Raw genomic sequence first — 16,990 nt, forward strand, 5'->3', positions numbered from 1 at the left:
TTCACTATTCATTAGGCAGTTTCTTTTTATGATGTGGACCACTTGCGCTGGGTGGCACACAAAGCATTTGGATGTAGAAGTGCAGGGAGCGTTTGAAGCAGAAAGATTAAAGGCGGATCTGTCCCTCTTTCTCTTTCTTGCTTATTCTCTGTCTTTCAGTGTCTCGGCTGCGATCTTTGTTCACCTCCTGTGACCTGCCCACGATGAATACTGCTGTTATGATCTATTTGTTTGTATGTGAATTACCGCACTGTCCAAAACATGATCTGCAGTCCTGAGGTGTATAATCAGACCTGTGCCTGGGCTGCCACTTAGAGAAAGCACACTATAAACAGCAGCTGAACTGCCATGGATATGATGAATGTTTTGTGGCATGTTTGTACAACAGGGATGAAAGTGCCCCGGGGTACTTTATTTCAGTTCAAAACACAAAACAGAATCGAACTTTCCTAAATACCTATGTGATTTTCTGGGTCCATTCTTTCATACAATAAAAAAAATGATTACATTTTAGGAAATGAATTTGAAAAGTTACAGATTTACACTCCCTTTAAAAAGTTTGGGTCCGGAAAGATATAAAGATACTGTGTGTGTGTGTGTGTATATATGTATATATATACATATATATATATATATATATATATATATAATTTTGTTATGAGAACTTTTGAGCAGTAGCATATGTAGCTAATGAGAATCTCTATCATAATTTTATAATTTAGCTTTCCAGTATTGATGGTGGGGAATTTTTTTTTTACATCAAGTGTTGAATAATATATATATATTATTCAACACTTGATGTAAAACATATATATATAAAATCAAAGGGTTTTGTATCCTAAAGAACAGTAACTGAACAAAAAGATCTAATCTATAATCTCTCTCTTTTCTGCAGATGCGATCAACTCGTAAAGTATCAGTGTGGCCTGTAGCGTTTGTTGGAGGTTTACGGTACGAGTCTCCAAAGGTTAATGCAGCAGGGAAAGTGTACGGCTGGAAAACAGTATTCGACCCCCATCGGCCCTTTGCCATCGATATGGCAGGGTTTGCCATCAACCTGCGGCTCATTCTGTTTAAGCCTCAGGCCTACTTCAAGTTACGAGGGGTGAAGGGAGGCTACCAGGAGAGCAGTCTGCTCAGAGAGCTGGTCACTCTCAATGACCTGGAACCCAAAGCGGCCAACTGCACTAAGGTGAGGAGATTGACATTATTTACTCACTCTCATGTCATTGTTCCAAACCCATATGCAGGTTTTCCAGTAAAACACAAACGGAAAGATATTGGTTTTTTTTTTAGGACTGTCAGTTAAACGCGTTAATAACGGCGTTAACGCAAACCCATTTTAATGGCGTTCATTTTATTATCGCGCGATTAACGGTCTTTTTGGCCTAGCAAACTTTGTAGTTTTTTTCACATGCTTTTGCAACAGGAAAACAGCGGGGCTGCGCTATGAAACCCATTCATTTCAATGGCTTGCGCCGCGCAAGGACATTTTGTTGCATCCTCGACCAAAGCGCAAGCGGATCTAGCTAGACCGGAAACAAAACAACAGGCACGCCGCACACACTCGTTTGGGCTTGCGAGCCGGCCAAATAGTAGGTTAACGTTACGTTTTGAGTGGATGACGAGCGCGAGACGCCGAAATGGATGCCAATAAGATTCTGAATGGAAAGTTTACTTTTAAAAAGTTGCCAAATGGTTCCATTGACAAGACCAAAGTGATCTGTGTGTTTTGTCGTTGTGAACTGAGCTATCATCATCGCAGCACGTCCAGTCTGAAATACCACTTGATGATGGCCAAGCACACACACACACACACAGCTGATGCGAATTCTCCGCCCCCTCGTCAATATCAGGACCTCGTCAGGATTTCTTTCACCCTTTTATTGATGGACAGTGTTACATAGTGTGAGAGATTATTTGCTCTAAGTGAGAATGTTTTAGTGTGAAATTGAACACAGTATTGCCAATGTTGTTTTCAATAAAAAACATTTGCACAAAGCAAGCCGATCCACTTTTCCATGTTGATAAGAGCATTAAAATGAGAAAAAAGAATGGGACAAAAAGAAATCAAGAGACATTTAGAATCGATAAAAATGTGCGATTAATTGGGATTAATCGCAAGTTAACTATGACATTAATGCGATTAATCGCGATTAAATATTTTAATCGTTTGACAGCACTAGTTTTTTTTTCTTCATAAAATGGGTCTCATTCAGTATGCGTGTGCATGAAATCTGCATACTAAAACAATTCATGTTTCACCAAATTTGGACTCAAATTTATTTAGATTTTATTTTAAAAAGTGTTGGAAGTGGAGCAACATACTCTGGGTGGCCTTATAAATGAAATTGGATATTTCATGCATAGATATTTCATCATATGTCGAGTATGCTGCGTTATAGCTCGAGCTGCAAGGTTTCTTTGTATAACAATGCAGATACACGTATGTTCAGCTGGCTAATGAGAGGTCTGTATAAAAGGTTTTTATTGGGTTTTACTGGTTTGCTGACATTTTCAAGATAAATTCTCCCGTGCTTACAACTACTAAATAATCCACTCAATAATTAGTGAATGAGACTCAGTGGTTTTCATTTTCTTTAGCATTTGGAATATTATAGAGCTGATTAAATAATGAGCTTTTATGTTTAGTTTGAATACTCCTTTAATACATAAAGCCAAGTCTCTCTCTTCCCAAAGACACCCAAGGACAACTGTTAAAAAATAAAAAAAATACTATTCTCTCATTATTGTATCACAGTCTCACTCTTTATGTACTAGCTTATATTTTCTCAGCAATTCTGGAACAATTTGTTGTGGCGCTTCTAATGTTACTGACTCACCAGGATGAATCACTTCTGCTGTAGTATTCATGATTTGTCACTTTGGAAAAAAGTCTTATAAATGTGAATGCTTGACACAAAAGTGTGTATGTGCATTAGAGTGTTTGTGTGTATATACATATAGGAAAAAAATGGCTAATTGGTGATTTGTGCAGGGATTAACTAATTGATGCTTTATTTGAGGTTACTGAGTTTAGGGATGCCATACTTAAGACAAGACTTAACCAGGATTTTACCAGTTAGAGACAGACAAACCAGAACCAATTCCTGGACTTGCTACCCCAAAGATACGAACAGTTGTGCAAATACACCAGCATACATGTCTCATCTAGAGATCATTCCTTGAACTTCATTCATTCAGAGCAACTCAACAGACACACTATTATTGCAAGTGGGACTGTTAATGTTAACCTCCGCTAGCAGCCTAAGTGGGAGTGGAGCCCCCGACCCAGCTCGACACCATTATAAATTATTCATGAGGGGCAATGAGCGGGATGAAGATGGTTTCTGAAAGACATCAACAAGGGAGATGGAAAAGAAAATATGAGTCAGACAGTGTTTCTTCCTTTGGACATTAACAACAATTTCCGGGTAGTTTAATGAGGCAGATGATTCTTTTTTGTTCTGATTACTTCATCTTCATGACATAAATAGGTATTGAGTAAAATGCACAATTAGTGTTTGACATTAACGCTTGTCCAGGACAACTGGATTTGTTGAAGGGGCAAAGTAAAGAGATTTTACTTGCCTGACCGGACTAGTAGTCAGTTTAAAACGTCAATAACACAAAATAACTTTGCATCGAAACTTCAGTCATCAAAAAGTTTCTGGCGAGAATGATTCTGATTTTATTAAATTCAGTGTAAACAGCGATTGATTGTGTTGATTGAGTTGAGGCTCGCCCAGCCTGTGTGTAAGAGAGACTCTCGTGGAGAAATCAGAAATATGTGCAACACAACACACACAAAGAAACTCACAGAAGCTTATTGAAACACATTTCTGTACAGTTTATAACACGTACATTTATAACATGATATAGTTAAGCAACATCACATGACCAAGAGTGGTGTTTTCCATCATGATTGCAAACATCACATTTATTTTATACAACTAACAAGTTGTTAATATTAAGTGACTTACATTTTAAACACAATATTGGCGTTTTTTTCTCCACCAAAGACAATAGTTCTGAACAAAGCTACAGCAGAACCTTTGCCATCTCTAAGTAACACAGACTTACTGAATGATTCAGTGTTTTTTAATGAATCGTGTGATTCAGCATCTATATGCCCTACTCTCTCCAAAGGGCAGAGCCCCTGAAGTGGGCACTTTGGAGGAAGAAGATGGGCACTTGCATGTCAAAATATAACTGTTTGAAACGCACTTGGTGAAGGGAGCAAAAAAATAATAGTTTCCTCATTATCTTTACCTTGAAATATTACCATGAAAACAGTGCGGCGTCCATCACCAATGCCGTTCTTACAACTGGAATTTGTTATTATTGCTGTTTATACGTTAACTCAAACTCTCCCGCCACCTAGCTTTAAAATGAATTGCAAGGAATCGCTACCCTGGGTCACATGACCATAAACGATAAAATGACTTCCTTGAAGTGATTATCATATGTACCCTATGCTAACAGACTTGTGGAAGGGATTCAGATATTTAATTTAGCTTGGGATGCCCCTACAAAAGGCATCCCCTTTCCAAAGTGCCCTACGAGGGCACAAAAATGCCAAATTCGCCCAGTCACTTGCTTCATGCTTAAACGAAATGATGTTTTATTAACAAGTTACGGGAGGAAGACGTTCTAATGATCAAACAATCAAGTCATTCCAACCAGCAATCAGTAATCAACAGGTCCAGTCAATCAGCATGAGTATGGCCTATAAATATACGCAGTCGACTCACACATATTCCTCGACGGTTTTCAGCATCCCTCCACTCCACCACCCCATCTCCTCACACTTGCCTGGTTCTCTTTCTAACCAGAGATACGGGGGGAGTACTCTGGGATCGGGCCCAATCCCGAGCTCGGAGCCCTCCCCCCGGACAGCTCGCCAAATACGCATAACCGTTTACTCCCTGATCATTCGTAAGTGTGAACTCGCGAACCAGCCATTTGAACAAAGCAGCTAAATGAATTAATGACTCTAAATTAAGACAATGAGGCAGGAGTGAAGCGGAGAGAATCCAAGTGCAAGCGTTAATTTAATAAACAGGTAATCCAGGTCAAAACAGCAAAACATGAACTCAGGACAGGAACAAGAAACAGCTACAAGCAACAACAACGACAGACCAACAACAACTGAAACACAAGCTGCGTTTACATGGACACTTATAATCGGATTGACGGCTCAATCGGACTAAAAAACCTTCATGTAAACACCTTAATCGATCCGATTGAGCTCGATCCGATTGAGATTTCGATCGGATTGAAAGGGGTGGTTTACTCCTTTTGTAATCCGATCGAGAGAACATGTAAACACTTGATCGGATTGAAAACCAAAACTAAAAGGACTGCGCATGTGCAATGACGTTAAAATAGCGTAATGACGTATGACGCACGGAACGAGCTGTTCTTCCTGTTGAATAAAGTGAATATAAATGAGTGTTCCGTTATTTAAAAAAATCTCATTTCACTCAGCGTCTGTGAAGTGGAGCAGGACAACGTCCCACCAGTGCTTGTTTCAGACTCTCATCCATGGACGGACGACTGGTTTTGGGCGCGGGGTTTTACTGCGTGATCAATATAACGTTAAGCAGCGCGGCAAAACGGTTCATGCTCATCGTCTCCAAATCATGACCAGAGCCGGATAAATATTAAATCTGCTGTTTAAATAAAGAACCAATAGAGAATAGTTATGCGCGAACAGCGGCATATTCAGTGTGCGCATGTCAAAAAATCAATTCCGATTTGAATCTTGTGACATATAAACGGGCACATCAACCCGATTACTTTATTTATCGTTCATGTAAACACCGTGTTCGGATTCATCAATCGGACTGATTTCATTCCGATTGAACCATTTAAACGCAGCTACAGAGGTATAAATACACAAGCAGAAAAGCTAAACAAGCTAACAAGGGAGCGTGGTTAATCCGAGACACCTGGGGAGACTAATCACCAAGACAAGGAACACCTGTGGACAATAAGCAAACAAATAACAAAATGACAAGACACATGGCAAACAGGGAATCACGTGACAGACAAGACCCACACCGTCCGTGACACATATGCCACCAACCACTGGTGGTTTAGTTTCATATTTAAAAGCAACATTGCATTTTTTTCCCAACATATGATATTTGTTTATTCAAATATATTATTTAAAACATTATAAAAAATAAAACTATATCTCATAACATTATTTATGCAGCTGTAAGTTAGCAGTGTAAATGCGTTCATGCTACCTCTGAGCTTCTGTAAACCGACTGTCTAATAAATAGTAAATGCCGCTTCAAATGCAGTTTCTGTGTTTCCTCTGCAGTGGAAAGATGGATTTTGTTGATACTGATTTCATTTGATTGGTAGCAACTAACAACCCTAAAGTGTCTTATTATTCTAATTAAACTTATTGATAAAATTTACACGTAATACGACTTTTAAAAAATCCTCAGTGCTTCAGATCTGTACCCAGAGACATGTTCTTAGAGATGTTTCATGCTAAATGTGGATATAGGCTGTGGATGCTTTACTGCGGCTGAGGAGGAAGCTTACAGCTGTGAGTGTTTGTGAGCATTACCGTGTAGGAGGGCTGAAAGATCAATAGATGGAGCAAAAACTATTCTGAAAACAAGACTTAACTAAGAGATGACAATGATAAAGACAGTTATGCCAACCTGATCTTTTTATTTCCATTTTTTTCTTTTTAAATGTATATGAAATCATCCAATTATTAAGCTATGTTTCTATCCAAAGTTGTGAATTTAACTTGAAGTATCACATAAAACATGCACCGTTTCCATCCCATGTGTTCAAGAGAACAAAATAGGAAATTGAAGCAACATAACTAATAAAAATGGAAGTGGCTTCAATCAGGGAACCCACTGTGACTCTTATTTCCTAAATAATAAATTACTTGTGATAATAAATTGCTTGCAATTTCAATGTATTTTTATATACAAACATAAAAAGAGACCATGATGTCATTGGCCCGGCATTGTGAAGCACTTCATCATCACAACAAATTATCGTCTCTCCACTCCATAAAGCATAATATGTTTTTGCTTTTTATTACAGATTCTTGTGTGGCACACAAGGACGGAAAAACCTGTCCTGGTAAATGAAGGCAAGAAAGGCTTCACAGACCCAAACGTGGAGATCTGACATCTGCTTTAACGCCGGTAATGAAAAAGCAATCTGTTCAGACTTAATCACGAATATGGGGTCATTGAAGGACACGAGATCATGTGTTTAAAACGCATCTGGCCCTGCTAAGTGGCAGAAGTGTGTCTCTGTACAGATGTACACTGAATACTCCTCTTACTTTGTGTTGCAGGGATGCTTCCAGCAGGACCCAAAAGGGAATGGCGGGGAGTTATTACCAACTACCACATTTTTGTACAGTTTGGATGCTTTTTTCCTGTAAACCACAACTAAATGAGTTCAACAAGATAGACCTATTATTCTAAAGCACAGATAGTCTTTTTAAAGGCAATATCATCAGTATTTTGCGAGAACAAAACCAGAGCCACGCCGAGACTGAAAGAAAATTGTGGTGTATATTGATGAGGGAACATCTGAGAACTGTTATAACTGCTCACTTCCTGGATTTTATGAACTCACCATTAAGAAGAGACACAAAATATCTCAAAGGCTGACTGAAGAGCGAATGGTCATCAGTTTAAGAACGTCAATGTTCCTTCATGTCTTACAGACTGATACTTAAACCTAAAGAAGGGAATGTCTTCTTTTTTTATATAATATGTATTATTAAGTTTGTTTTTGTTGTTTACATCACTGTCTTGCTAGCACAGCACTACTGATATTTTGCCTCAAAACAAGTTCAGCGTCACTCTGCGGTATTAAACCTGGCAGTTCTATCATATACCAGGGCTAGCTGCTATACTGGATTTAGCGATTACAAGGTTGTAACACGGTCCTCATGAGTAAGACCTAAATTATATGAATAGCACTTGAATTTGTTCCTCTGTGTCCATTGTTCCTGTTAGGACATGCGTTGTAAATATAACTTAAAGATGAACTATCAGAGACTTTAAAATAAAATGATCTAGCGTTCAACAGAACAAGCAATGTAACTACTGTATTTGTACTTCAGTTTAAAGTAAGAATCCATAGTTTTAGTTTACTATTACAACATTCATAATACTTCACTCATGTTCACAGAGGTCCTACCAAAGGAGACGGAGCTGATGGGTTTAGTCTTCAGTATTAATTGAGCTAGCCTCCAAAAGCAGCACAGAGCTCGCCTCAGTAAACATTCAGATGTATTAATGTGTCAAACCAAAGCTTTGGGCTTTGCAGAGCAGATCTGTCTTGAAGACATGTTGCTGTACTAATGAAGCTAAAGCTAAGACACCTGGGAATCTAGAGCGAACAAAATCTCAGCTTGCAAAAAGCAAAGCTATTTTCTTACATAAAAAAATAATAAACTATGAGCATGTGAATATTCAAGGCACACCACTGCACATGTGCAAAAAAATCTAATATTATGATACATCTGACCTGATTAGCATTAGACTCAATTTGTGTATCTATTTAAGCCGTGGTTTATAGACCCAAAATCGTTTATTTTGAATGGCCCGATCCTCTGCAGATTCTGGTGTCAAGGGAAATTGAGTCTCCATTAGGACCCCAAGTAATACCACTGACTGATATAACTTTTAATGTGTGCTCTCTTTCGTGCCTGAATAAAATGACTACAAAATCACGTTATATGTAATTTGAACCATTTAATTATAATTACCATTTAATGTCTGTTTTAGTTACCTTACATACTAGCATGGCACACAGATACAAAATTAGCCTGCTTAGCTTACACACTTGCACTTACCCTTCATGTATTCACAACGATCTTTAATGTAATTACGTAAGTTAATTCATATTATTATTATTTATTAATAGTTTGTAAAGCGAAAGACATTACATTATGTCAAATGTGTTTTATTATGCACTAAACAAACAGTAAGCAATTATATACACATTTTAAATTAATATAATTTGTGTGTACTTATAACTATTAAAGGATATTTTTGCCGATATTCAATCAGCCTTGTATTGTTACAAAGTTGGTAGTATATGGTCTTTTAACAGCCAGATGGTGACAAATAAACGGGGATTTCTGGGTGCAGGTATGGAGAAAGAGTACACATTGTTAATTTACATATACTAATGACATTGCAACAATACAGAGCCAAAAATCTGTCAAAATTGTCCTTGATGGAGTTGATAGTTGATGGAGACCTGATTTCTCACGACATTTTCTCAAATTGTACAACAAAACGGCATTAGACTGTTCGCCCGGATCGGATTTAATCAGAGTGCGAAGGACAACTATCAATAATTCTATCCTAAACACCTAGTGCTTCAGTAGAACGGAAATAAATAAATAAAAATTTGTTTAAATTATACATTTTTCAAAATGAGTCATTTTTCTGCATGTTTTCAGGTATTTATTAACCTCAGCATGGTCAATAGGTGGAGGGTGAATGCTCAGGCACAAGCAGAAACACGGTAGATTCACTCATAGTTCATTTTAAACTACCACTAGAGGGAAAGTCCGACAGTCGTCGACAGGGAAAAGCTGGCCAGCCGCGGTCACGCTAGACTGAAGAAGCGAAATTTCTATGGACGCTGCAATAGTTGCAATATGACATCACACTCTGCAGCGTCTTTTTTTATATATATTTCAACAATACATCAAAAAGGTAAATAAATATGCAATCTAATCCACATGACTGCAATCCTGCAGATTTAAAGTTTGCACTCATTTGTTTTTCTTGATACGAAAACTAACAAAATGTAGTGCAACCCTTTAAGTATACTTCGTTTTTTTACCCATATGCTAGGACATGTGTATGAAAGCTTGTTTCCACCACAGAATAAAACATTTTAAAAGATAAATACGACTTTTTTATCTCACAATTGCGAGTTAACATCTCGCAATTCTGACTTTATAACTTGCAATTGCGAGTTTAGGCTTTATGCCGAGCGTCACGTGACCAAGCTGAAAAACAGACCACATCGCTTCCGATTCAGGTCTTTTGTATGTGCTTCATGAATTTTTTTGCGGTTTTACTTAAAAGGAGCAAGCAAAAATGAGCATAACCAATGTCCCTCGCATGTGCAGATTGATATTTAAAAGTTTTTTAAAAAAAAAATTTCTTCACACTAACGTTTAGATATGTAAATAGCATAAAACACCAATAACAAAGTGAACTTAGTAGGTTAGCTGATTACCTTTAAAATCCATAGATATCGTAGTTAGTTCTTACGGCCGTTAACACTTTCTCTGACAAGCGGATGCAATGAGACCCGTTTTCCGGTTTGGTCACTCACGTGACGCTCGGCATAAAGCCTATTCAGATTTTTTTCTAGCAATTGTGTGTTTATATCTTTCAATTCTGACTTTATAACTTGCAATTGCGACTTCAGAATTGCAAGATGTAGTAAAAAGTCAGAATTGTGAGATAAAAATTCGCAATTGCCTTTTTTTTTTAATTATTATTCTGTAGCAGAAACAAGCTTCCATACATGTGTCCCAAAAATCACCAAGAACAATTCTTGTTTTTGTAGTGTTTATTATAAATGATTTATCAGTGCTCATAATCTTTAATCTTAATGACTTCTCCCTTTTGACACAACACCTTTTCTCCTCTCTGAGGGCGGGGCAACCTGTCACTCACATGAGATCCACCAATAGCAAACCACAACCATCGAATCAATTCCTGATGGACAAAATCAAGTCCCGCCCTACATTTTTTCCTTGTTTGAGAAGCCGTTTCACTTGGATATACAACACAACAGGGAAGGAAAGACTAGCGCAACTTCCCTTTCATGCCAACTTTAAGCATTCGCATCAAGACTGAAATTTGGGTTTTAGACTGGCTTCAAGTCTCATAACATTGGTTAAAGTTTTAAAAGCAGCAGCAGTTCATTGCAGTCCTCTGCAGAATCTATAATAAACATACTGTAAACACCTATGGCATGAAAAAATATAGGCTACTTCTTAACCCTGAGCACAAAAATGAAAGAAGATCTCCAGCTGTTTCATGTTTCATCTGGAAAACATTTACGGGTAATGTCGAGTTTTGCTGCATTACTTGTAGCTATACATAAGCAGTGTTAAAAAAACCATGGTCAAGCACAAATACTTCATACGTCAGACCATTATTTGAGGAACAGAAGGTTTCAATGCCATTTCAATGTTGTCAAACTCTTTGAAAGGGTTAATAACTCTTGATACTTTAAAACCCCATAATTAGCTCATCAATCAGTTGTGAGTCTAGGGTGAACAGCACATGTTTAATGGAAAAAAATCTTTTTCAAACCACCTCCTCCTCGTGGGATGTGATGGATTACTGCTCTAGGATGTTTCAGGAAAAGCGACTCCTCGTTTCTTTGTAATTTGTGAAGTTTGTGCGAATCAAAGACTTCACTGAGCACACACAACTCTGTGCTCTTATCTACGGCTGACAACGTACCACATCCCTACTGCGTTTCAAAAGCCTCTTGAGCTCACGGAGACAATAAGGACAGGGGACCGCCATTAAACCACTTCTGTTTAGTTATATATTTTTCCATCTTGCATCTTCTTTTATTGTGCAGTCCATTAAAAGATGAAAACCATAGAAAAAAAGAGGACATAATTCTAGTATTTTGACTCGTCTTTCTGGCCACACATGCGATCGCTTTTATTTGGTTCGGATCTGTGTTCCCAGCACTTCATTAGTCTGTGGTCACAAGGGTCAACTTCTCTGTCAGGTTTGTTTTCATTTCATGCTCTGAAAAACCACATCCACCCTTTCTTTCCAGAGCACACGTCTGCTGATGACCCAAGACAATTACGGTCACCTGTTAGTTGCTAGAATCAAATCGGTTTGCTTTAGAACAAGAACACATTAGCAAAATATAAAGATGACATTTGAACATGTGAATTCACTCTTTAAAAAAATGCCTTGTTTCTTTATTTTTTTACCAGCTGCATCTGTTTGTGTCAGATGCTGCCACAAAATCCCCACTTAATGTATTGTTGAAGAAAAACAACTGTTGTACGAGGTTTATGTATTTATTCTATATTGATATATTTATGTATTTATTTACACTGCAGAATCTTTTCTTTTGAAACTGAAATTCCGCTCAAATATAAAACGCCTGCATCCGTTTCTTTCTTATCCTCATGAAACACTGGCTCGCAAACAGCACAGGTCCGTGTGTTTCCTCATTCTGTGCTGAACTGGGACTTGATCGATGGACTGAACAGAACACGCGGCTCATTAAATGCTTTTGACGAAACCAACGTAGGTCACGACCTGCAGCACAAGCCTCCTGTTATTATGGACATCTCTCTTGATTTCCAGATCTATACATTGGATTCCAATACACATTAGCACAGTTGTATAATCATCCAAAATCATGCCAGGTTGTTTGGTCATTTATTTTTGTAAAAGTGATCAGATTTTCCACATTGCCCACCAAGTGCTTTTGCTGAAATGAGTATGTTTGCCCAAAAACACCCACCTTCATCTTCTCTCTTAATTGCAAGCTGCAAGATGAACTTTTTTTTTTTTTGCATGTTGCTCTTGTAAATGTTCTTATTTTTGTTCCACAGATCATCTCAGAACGAAAGAGAATAAAAATGTCAGAAAATAATAAATGTGTTAGGAAAAAAGACCATGTGGTTTGTTTGAGTTATTGAATGTATTATTAACTGGTTTGATTTACACATTGCATGTAAATCAAATTTACAATTTTCAGTGATCTGTTTTTCACTGAAAATTCATTCTATCGTACTTCGTCTACTCTTTAAACACTATGGCAACAGCTTTCTTACCTGTCCACGACAGCGTTTTGCTTTAGAGGAACGGCAGTTTCTTTCAGTTTTTCCCTCCGTTTGGCCTAAAACACTGTTTGTGGTCATCCAGTTTGATACGATTTTTTGCAGCTTTTATCCACTGCCAGCAACACGCTCGATCCTTCACTGGAAACTGAAAGTAACTCACTCCTGCTAAACGTTTAGTCTTTGAACTCTTGCACCCGGGAACAAAACAAGTCGACACCATTATGACTAAAAGTTTGCTAAGAGGTATTTCCTACTAAAGAAAGGCAGTATTTGACTCTGGTAAGCGCATCCATAGCAGACTGTTGGGAGTGGCCTTGGATGACAACATGCCCAGTGCATTGTGGGTGCTGAAGATTTCCTACCCATCTGGCAAAAGGAAAGACAAAAGTCTTTTTACTCTGTTTTCTCTAGTCAGGCAGCACCGATTTAAAAAAAAAAAGTTTTATTGAAAACTACGTGAAACTAGTGAAACTACGCAAACTTCTAGGTTGTACGTCACACGTAGGCTCACGATTGGCAGACGATGGTCATGTGTGTGTGTGTGTGTGTGTGTGTGTGTGTGTGTGACGTGCAACCTAGAAGCTTTGCATAGTTTGACTAACGTTACGTGAAATATCACGGCCGTACAGAGTAGGAAATGAATAGTTGAATAAAGTCGTTATTTTTGTTTGTTTTTTTGTGCACAAAAAGTATTCTCATCGCTTGATAAACTTCAGATTGAGCCACTGTAGTCACTCGGACTATTTTAACGATGTCTTTCATAACTTTTGGGCCGGCCAGTTTCGATCCCTTAAGAAGCCTATGGAGGAGTGATCCAGCTCTCAGATTTAATCAGAAATATCTTAATTTGTGTTCCGAAGATGAACGAAAGTCTTACGGGGTTGAACAACATGAGGGTGAGTAATTACTGACAGAATTTTCATTTTTGGGTGAACTATCCCTTTAAGTAGCTTTTATAAATGTGCCTTGGAAAAAAACAATACTGGTGTGAATCTTGACACAAAACAATAGTACTGATATATGTGAAGATATTTCAGTTAAAACAGCTCAAACATGCATTCTACTCTGAGATATCTTAAGCGTTGCCTGTGAACCCGAGGGAAATGCTGATTGCAGTCTTTTAATGTGTGAATAGTCATTCAAAATATATTGTGTATAAAACAGACCCAAGGGAATAGCAATCAATGTAAGTAGGAAACATGAGACAAATTGTGAAACATGTTATTTTTAGAAGAAAATCAGTGCTTTTAAAAGAGCCATGCCTTTGAACAGAAAATGTAATGGCCCAGGAAAATATTCACAAGATCTGTTGCATCATAAAACACCGGGCAGCCGACACAGTCAGACTCAAGCTGTTGTTGTGACAGATTTCATCAAATCCGCTATAATGTTCCTGTTTGTACTCATCATTTATGCTAAACAGACCCATTCCTATGGCACAGATTTGAATATTGTTGTTTTTATGTTCTTGCACAACATTTAATCTGTATTCCAGATTCTGACTGTTATATAACCATCAATGCAACATTGCACATCATTTTTGTTGTTAAAAGGAATTTACTTTGACAAAGAAAGTTGAACACCTCTTTTGGAACAAATAATAAATACTGTAGGTATTATGGAAATACATCTGTTGGTCATATAAAAGGCTCCTCAAAAAATACCTGATTTCTCTCTGACAATTTGCCACGCCACCTTAGAGGACTGTTACTGTAAACTGAGACAACAATGAGCATCAGAGACTCAACGCCCCAAAACAGGGAATTATTAACAACAACAGACGCCATTTTAAGAATCACCAGGAATACTATTGAGCTAAAATATGAATACTGCATATATTTAATTTGGTTGTGATATGAGAAGATCTGATGTCTGATTAAACTCAATGTACAATCATTTACAGGAAGCAGAGATGATATTTGTTATCTTTTATATAGAAATCTGGGGAGAAATTTGCTCCAATAATAGAAGAGAAAGAAATGTATCCGATGCCCAAAGGTCAGTGATTACTGGAGTGATAAATGGAGGGAGCTCACAGGAACCACTATGAGCAAATTGCCTAAAAATGGGCTCTGGCAGTCTTGACCTTTGTGTGATTGTGTAATTGCTTTGAGAGCTTTATATCATGCTGAATGTAACAAACAGCTTCAGCTTACCAGAATAAGATTTGGTAATATAATGATTAATGATATGATTTTCCCTATGAGTCCAAGGTACAAAGATACAATATTGTAAGATTAAGATGATTATTATGAATCTCTCCAAACATGTCCCTGTCATATCTCACCCATATATATATATATATATACACACACACACATTTACATATACACTCACCTAAAGGATTATTAGGAACACCGTTTGACCCCTTTTCGCCTTCAGAACTGCCTTAATTCTACGTGGCATTGATTCAACAAGGTGCTGAAAGCATTCTTTAGAAATGTTGGCCCATATTGATAGGATAGCATCTTGCAGTTGATGGAGATTTGTGGGATGCACATCCAGGGCACGAAGCTCCCGTTCCACCACATCCCAAAGATGCTCTATTGGGTTGAGATCTGGTGACTGTGGGGGCCATTTTAGTACAGTGAACTCATTGTCATGTTCAAGAAACCAATTTGAAATGATTCGAGCTTTGCGACATGGTGCATTATCCTGCTGGAAGAAGCCATCATAGGATGGATACATGGTGGCCATAAAGGGATGGACATGGTCAGAAACAATGCTCAGGTAGGCCGTGGCATTTAAACGATGCCCAATTGGCACTAAGGGGCCTAAAGTGTGCCAAGAAAACATCCCCCACACCATTACACCACCACCACCAGCCTGCACAGTGGTAACAAGGCATGATGGATCCATGTTCTCATTCTGTTTACGCCAAATTCTGGCTCTACCATCTGAATGTCTCAACAGAAATCGAGACTCATCAGACCAGGCAACATTTTTCCAGTCTTCAACTGTCCAATTTTGGTGAGCTCTTGCAAATTGTAGCCTCTTTTTCCTATTTGTAGTGGAGATGAGTGGTACCCGGTGGGGTCTTCTGCTGTTGTAGCCCATCCGCCTCAAGGTTGTGCGTGTTGTGGCTTCACAAATGCTTTGCTGCATACCTCGGTTGTAACGAGTGGTTATTTCAGTCAAAGTTGCTCTTCTATCAGCTTGAATCAGTCGGCCCATTCTCCTCTGACCTCTAGCATCAACAAGGCATTTTCGCCCACAGGACTGCCGCATACTGGATGTTTTCCCCTTTTCACACCATTCTTTGTAAACCCTAGAAATGGTTGTGCGTGAAAATCCCAGTAACTGAGCAGATTGTGAAATACTCAGACCGGCCCGTCTGGCACCAACAACCATGCCACGCTCAAAATTGCTTAAATCACCTTTCTTTCCCATTCTGACATTCAGTTTGGAGTTCAGGAGATTGTCTTGACCAGGACCACACCCCTAAATGCATTGAAGCAACTGCCATGTGATTGGTTGATTAGATAATTGCATTAATGAGAAATTGAACAGGTGTTCCTAATAATACTTTAGGTGAGTGTATATAAACATTTATATACATATATATATATACCTATATATACACCTATACACTCACCGGCCACTTTATTAGGTACACCTGTCCAACTGCTCGTTAACACTTAATTTCTAAGCAGCCAATCACATGGCGGCAACTACGTGCATTTAGGCATGTAGACATGGTCAAGACAATCTCCTGCAGTTCAAACCGAGCATCAGTATGGGGAAGAAAGGTGATTTGAGTGACTTTGAACGTGGCATGATTGTTGGTGCCAGAAGGGCTGGTCTGAGTATTTCAGAAACTGCTAATCTACTGGGATTTTCACGCACAACCATCTCTAGGGTTTACAGAGAATGGTCCGAAAAAGAAAAAACATCCAGTGAGCGGCAGTTCTGTGGGCGGAAATGCCTTGTTGATGCCAGAGGTCAGAGGAGAATGGCCAGACTGGTTCGAGCTGATAGAAGGGCAACAGTGACTGAAATAACCACTCGTTACAACCGAGGTATGCAGCAAAGCATTTGTGAAGCCACAACACGCACAACCTTGAGGCGGATGGGCTACAACAGCAGAAGACTCCACCGGGTACCACTCATCTCCACTACAAA

At 38.5% G+C, this 16,990-nt stretch overlaps 1 protein-coding gene across 3 annotated transcripts in view; it reads left to right on the forward strand.

Moving 5' to 3' along the window:
• b3gat1a (beta-1,3-glucuronyltransferase 1 (glucuronosyltransferase P) a) overlaps positions 1-7,662 on the forward strand; it is a 96,831-nt gene extending 89,169 nt beyond the window's left edge. For 2 of the 3 annotated variants that reach the window (XM_056256480.1, XM_056256498.1), the window contains 2 exons: positions 896-1,192; positions 7,087-7,219. In XM_056256480.1, the coding sequence (XP_056112455.1) occupies positions 896-1,192; positions 7,087-7,173 (384 nt within the window). In that variant the 3' untranslated portion in view covers positions 7,174-7,219. Of the gene's footprint in view, positions 1-895; positions 1,193-7,086; positions 7,220-7,345 lie in introns of those variants that run through there. The other variant, XM_056256489.1, reaches the window with a different exon arrangement.
• The last annotated feature ends 9,328 nt before the right edge of the window (positions 7,663-16,990 follow it).

The sequence above is a fragment of the Rhinichthys klamathensis genome, unplaced genomic scaffold (genome assembly GCF_029890125.1).
Source record: "Rhinichthys klamathensis goyatoka isolate OS25496 unplaced genomic scaffold, OSU_Roscu_1.1 h1tg000005l_1, whole genome shotgun sequence".
Taxonomy (NCBI): Eukaryota; Metazoa; Chordata; class Actinopteri; order Cypriniformes; family Leuciscidae; genus Rhinichthys; species Rhinichthys klamathensis.